At 30.2% G+C, this 6,686-nt stretch overlaps 1 protein-coding gene across 1 annotated transcript in view; it reads left to right on the top strand.

Annotated features, from left to right (window-relative positions):
* Ack (activated Cdc42 kinase) overlaps positions 1 to 6,686 on the top strand; it is a gene marked incomplete at its 5' end in the record, with an annotated part of 36,360 nt that overhangs the window by 10,750 nt on the left and 18,924 nt on the right. The window contains 2 exon segments of the mRNA XM_067045888.1: positions 267 to 473; positions 4,193 to 4,243. Of these exon segments, the coding sequence (XP_066901989.1) occupies positions 267 to 473; positions 4,193 to 4,243 (258 nt within the window).

Here is a 6,686-nt window from a genome sequence, read left to right as displayed (position 1 = left end):
ACATGTCGTTCATCGACCAACCTACTCGCTGAAATTGTCCGTTTGAAAAGACAGATAAGTAAGGCTACCATGGAGGGCGGGAGTGGAGGGTTTGATTCCGTTTTTCGATTTCAGGGGCTTTTTAAATATTGCTCTATCTCAAAGTCTCTCCTTCCCGTTTTAAGCTAATATTTTGAAAGTGATTAAAAATTATTTATATACAAAAAATAACTATTTAGTCAAAAAGAGGATATTACAATGAATTTATTATGTTTGTTGTCATATAGGAAGCCTCAAGGTGACAACCGCGATGAAAAGCAGTCGGCAGTTCTCTTACAGGAAACTGGTTTCCGAGGGCGGTAAGAGCTCTACTAATGAACGGAAACAGTCTAAATTACCACCAGAGCGGCCGCCACCTCCGAACGTCGGGCAGCTGATTGATATTCCTTCATCGCCAAGGCATACCATTCTAGATCAGCCCATCAGCCAGCCTGGTATAATTCTGACATTATTGACATACTTTTTACAAATATCTAATCAAATAAGTTTTTTTTTTATTTTAGTATATTATTTATTACACGTTGATTTTTTTTTTTGAATGATGTATCTATTATTGAACATAGGTTCAATATAATAAAAAAAAATGGTCGTGGAGGTGCAGTCAGTAAATTTATAATCAACACAAATTAGAGAAACTTATTTTTCCTGATGTTTAGGCCTAAATTTCAAAACTTTTTAAGAAATTATAACACAAAATGAGATAACAACCACATTATAGTAAAAACCAAAACAAAAAGAAACTCTAAAAAGATAACGAATGATATTATAAGAAGAAAAAATATTGCAAAGAAAAGAGTTGATACAAAATGATAATAAACATTGAAAATATTAGGAAAAAAAAGTATTATAAATCAAACAGTGCTCTACATAAATTTATTTTTGATATAAATTGATTTATTATTGTAATTTATTTATTCTTCTTTCAATATCATTTCTTATCTTCTTTATTTCTTGTCATACTGTTTCTTTGTGTTGTTTTTTCACTGTATTATGGTTGCTATCTTGTTTTTGTTTTCAGCCATGATGAAGGCCGCAAAATTTAGGTCAAAATGTCACAAAAAATAAAATAAGTTTGATATAAAAGGAAGATGGTCCGGGTGCTATTTAAATAACTCAAATAACAAATAAACTATTTATTGTGAGCCAACGTTTCGCCCCACTTCACTCGGCTTCATCATGGCTATAAAAGATACAAACAACTAAAATAATGTAACAAGGTAAGAGAATGGATAACATAAAATAAAGGTACACTAAGGTATGGCTAATAATAATTTAAAATATATGAAAATGTATGTTAAAATGAATCAAGAAAATACATATAAGATGTAGAGTGAAAAACATTAATAAACAAGAATTACAAAAAAGTATTAGACCAGAGGTTCCCAATCGTTTTTGGTTTGCGGCTCCCTAAATAATTGGATTTTTTCCATGGTGCCCTTAATACATTTCTAAATTTTTGACTTTCATAAAAAATTGGAAAACTTTCTTTTTCAAATACAATTTTTTTTAACAAAAATTTAAAAACAGATACTTACTGTTTTCCTTGGGTTAATATAAAATATCTAATTCCAACTGTTACGATAATATTCATTTTGAGACTGGACAACCATTTGGTTAGTTTAGTTGAAATATAAATTAAACATGAATTTTAAATTCGCAAACAATTTATTGAATGTCCATTGATAATTAACATCATTAAAATTATTAATGGGATGGATAGACTTGATGTTTACTTGCCAACTTCTCAAATCTCAGAATAAAATTTGATGTGGCGACTCTCATTTCTTGTTCAAAGTTAATTTTCAATCAATATTTACTTTTTATTACCACGACTGCCGAAAACTTGGCTTCGCGGATTGGAAAGAAAACTATGAAAGACTGGAAAGCTGCTAAATTCTTGGAAATTTGTCAGCATATACAATTGTTGGCGTAAAAATTCGAGAATTGGAAATTCCAAGAATATTGCCGAATTATTTAATTGAATATTTTGCAGTGCCCTTATGACTACGGCGCCCTGTGGAACCGTGACGCACACTTTGGGAATCACTGTATTAGACAATGAAAGTATATACTTTCTTAAATCTAATGACCAATTTAAAATAACTTAATTTTTTGTAATTCTTGTTTATTCACATTTTTCACTGTGCATCTTTTTCTGTTTTCTTTAATTTACTTTTTTCTTTTTTATATAAATTTTCACATATTTTAAATAATTCTAAGTTTACTTTTATTTCATTTTATCTTGTTCTCTTACTCTGTATCTTTTTTTTTAGCCCCGATGAAGCCCTGCAAAGTGGGCTGAAGCGTTGGCTCACAATAAATAGTTATTATTAATTTATTATTAGAGTTATTTTGACCACTCCCAAACCATCTTCCTTTTATATATTACTCACGGTCAGTTAACGATCTTCCAAAATAAGTTTTACTTATTTGTGTTTATTATTACTCTACTGACTGCACCATCTTTTCACTTTTATTTTTAATTACTACATTTATAAAATATAAATTAATAAAAGAGATGAATGGAAAGGAAATGTATTGGATAATCTGAAACAGTTATAAGCTAGTGCTTTCTCGTAAACAATCTGTGTATCTTTTACTACAAAAGTACTTCAACAGATATTTTTCTTTTATTCCGATCTAATTTTATTTCTTCGGTTTCTTCTAAACCATGTTGAGAATGATATCTGTTGGGTATTTTAAAGAAGAGAATGAGAGATAAAAGTCTTCTCTCCGTTAAATTTTCTTGAAAATCGCATACATTTACAAAAGAAATACAAAAATAAAGTCATAAAATTAAGTGACCAAGATTCGTCAAAAACTGGAAACTGAAAAAAAAAAAATTAAATATTTCAAGAACTAGTGTTGAAATAATAATTAAAGATAAAAATATCCTGCTAAAGGAAACCAGAAGCGTTTCCTCTATATATTTACATTTTTGTTATACAGTACCGAGGAACTGAACCTGACATAAGTTCTAGGACTGTCTGTAGTTACAATAGAAACTCACGATTTTTCAATTCCCCTAACTTTTGATTACTGATGAAAAACAGGTGAATTGAATTATAATATGAAGATGGTTAGGAGTGCAGTCAGAAGAAAACAAAAAATAGTTAACTTTTAATAGTTGTTTAATATTTTTTTTGTGTTTTTCTAACCGCACCCCTGGCCATCTTCATAATTTTAAATAATATGGTTAATTATTTTTATATATATAATAGAATTAATCTTTTTATTTGAAAAATATTAAATAACTTTTCTATTGACTTTATTATGAGAATGAAGTTTTATAATTAATAAAATGAATTCCTAGTGCCACTAAATTTTTTCTCGAAGTAATCCAGGTGTGAATTATCAGTTTAGTCTAGAAAATTATAAATTAATGTTTTTAGGAATGGCTATATATATGTTACAGTGATACTTAATGTTTCAATTAAGGTTGACATTCACTAGTCATAGTCAACCCACTCTGAACAACTTGGTCTAAGTTAAATAGACAAATTTTTAAAAAAACATGTTTTTATAGTAAATATATCTTAATTTGCTGTAGAGAAAGTTTAAAAGATGTCATAGCATTAATTAAGTGCCCCTGTCTCTCAATATGACAAACTTATTGTTTTGTTTTTTTTAGGAAGTGGGAGAGATGACAAATTTCAACTTCCACTCACTCAAAACAGATAATCAAACCCCAAATAGAACGTTTTTTGTGAAGGTCGGGTATAAATTTGCATAAATATAGCTCTGATTATGGTGTTAGGTTAAAACCTGATTGCGATAGTTAGCTGGTTTATATGATGAGAACCATTTTGCTTAGTCATGATAGTCTAATCATAACAGGGCCTGCAGAACTAAAAGCGATCAGTGGAAGTTAACCTTCACTAGTGAAAGGTGATGGGACATGATTAAATTTTCACTAGTCATTTTACTGATGGTTGACAATTTATAGTCACAGTTGACTAATACCTCAGCTTTCACTGTAACATATAAATACCATTACAAAGTTCTTTATTTATGATTAAATAAATTAAAATTTTATTTTTAAAAATAACATCATGCTTGTATTTATTTATTTAAATAGCATAAGCGATTATATTTAGATTAACGAAATGTTATTTTTATAAAGTTTTGAGGTTAATATTTATTTCTTATTTAGCTAAGAATGAAGTGTGTTTAATGGACTTACCGATCGATGTCAATACAGGAGGTATGTTTAATCCAGAGACAAGACTGAATTGGCTTAACACACTAAAAATAATTAAACCCATGCTGTATATCAGGACCTAGATTTTTACTTAGATTAAGTTTCTGTTTGAATTATACCAATTTTTATTTAACTATCTAATTACTTTAGAACCTCGCTAAGCTGTACTCTATAGGACTGGAAGTAGATCAGAATACCTAAAAGGTTAGGGGTGGTCCGAAATCAAAAATTTTCCAACTCCATGGTGATATCCTTAGTAAAGGATACTCCATGGTAGCAAATGAATCGACCATAGAATTCAGCTTATCTTGCTTCAAAGGCGGTTGTTTTTCTGCGTATACAAACTAAACTAAATATTCCAATAAATCCCACCAAATCACATTTACCCTTCACAACCCATGACTTCTTGCCCTACAGTATCCTTTAATAAAACCACTCTTATTCCTGTCGAACAGATCCGTTACTTAGGACTACATCTGGACAAACGACTAACATGGAATCCTCATACAAGATTAAAAAGACAAGAAACTGCTCGTCGATTCCAACTATTACTACATTTACTAGACAAATGGCCTAAATTACCAATTCATTACAAAAGACTGATCTACATGACTATTATAAGGCCTATCTGGATATACGGAGTTGAACTTTGGGGCTCTACTAAATCATCAAATTCCTCCCAAATCAATCCTCACAGTCCAAAATCCTTCTTAAAATCCATAATGCTCGTTACTTTGTCACAAATCAAGTCATCCATTAGGATCTCAATGTTACATATGTTGCTGATTTGGCCAGAACCAGATACCATTCCTTCCATGATAAACTTCTCAACCACCCAAATCCACTTGTTTCTAATTAAAATAAAAAAATTAAATAAACTCTACTTTAGGAACCTTAACAATTATTCACAATAGATTCCCTTTACCACTGTCTTTTATATCAGGGATAAAAACCAATTTCCCCCTTTTGTTAGTTATCCTCCTACCAAGCCATTTCTGGCATACCAGGTCATATCTCTTCTAAGGAACCTTCTCCTTTGGTCACCAGACTCTGAATCTCTTGTCTTCTCTTCAGGTCCTTAGCCTCTTTGTCTCCCCACTCTCACTTCCATAGCCTTCTTGGTTCACTTGATGAAACGTCGGAAAATAAATAGTTGTAAACTATCTTTGTTTCTCTTTTGACCACAACCCTGACCATCTTCTTATACATAAATTTTTACGGTCAACTATATATACATATATATAAATTATAATATTTTACAAGGGTCAAGAATTACAGTTTCAAAATCTCACTTTCTCCAGCCACTCATGAACATCAATTATTTCCTTCAATGTCATTGTCTTTTGTTTTCTTTTACCACCTTGTTCTTCCATTTTTAAAATAAATAAAATATTTTGTACCAAAAATAACATCACTTCATCAGACCAAGTTTTGAAATAAAAGTGAAAGCATTGCTCCAACTATCAGAAGTTGGATTAGCGAGGTTCTAATGTAATAATAGTTGCCATCTTAAAAGATTTAGATTTCTAATTAAAATTTTACTGTAAAAATTATTTTTATTTCATGAAAACATTTTGTAAGTTATTAAATCTAGGTCCTAACCACCTTGCGTCAATGTGTCGTAAAAAGTAGTTTAGTTTTTTTTTTTCCTGCATTAGTCATTTGCATGTTGTCATATTACGGAATGAATTAGATGTTGAATTCCGAAGTAACTTACTGTTGAAAGTACATCACTCGTTAGTCAAAAGTGCATTTTGAAACTTAGATTATGCATCGTATCTGTGCTCTTGATTGTTTGAACCATATTTTTAAATGCTACCTATTTTTATATTCTCTAATACCAGATGAATCAGATCTAATAAGTTTTTTTAAGTCCCCTTTCAAGTAATGATAATTATAATGAGGTTATGATCATCATTGCTAACACAGTACTATTTCTAGAGGGAAGGAGACAATGTGTCTTCACGAAATATGATTTTTTATAATAAAATGATGTCATCTTCATATTATTCCTTTCAACAAGTTCAGTAGTATTTATCATTGTTCTATTTCAATGCTGAATGCATTTCTGTAATTCATCGAAGGAAGACATCTTTGCAATATATATCAGGTCGTTTTATATGAAATGTCAGTTTTCACAGAAAACATTATTTAGTAAAACAACTTTATGAAATCAAAATATTTACCCTCGTTTTCTATACATTTCCCCTGCGTTGAAAAATTTAAAGTTTTGTGAAGAAATGACTTCAGAAAATGAGTTTTTGATCTAGATTCATTTTCAATAATTTTACCTTTTGTTGTTATTTAATCACTGACATGACCGACGCATGTTGTCATATACAATCCACTTTTCATCACACGTGATTGTCCTTTGAGAAAAGGTTCGTTTTTTTTCTAGTAAGGAGTGAAATACATGTCTCATAATGCTTCAGCTGCTACCGCTCAT

This window comes from Halyomorpha halys, unplaced genomic scaffold (assembly GCF_000696795.3).
Source record: "Halyomorpha halys isolate HHAL.00 unplaced genomic scaffold, Hhal_1.1 Scaffold1197.1, whole genome shotgun sequence".
Lineage (NCBI taxonomy): Eukaryota > Metazoa > Arthropoda > Insecta > Hemiptera > Pentatomidae > Halyomorpha > Halyomorpha halys.
The sequence above is the reverse complement of the archived record's forward strand: the minus strand, read 5'-3'. Positions and strand labels throughout refer to the sequence as shown.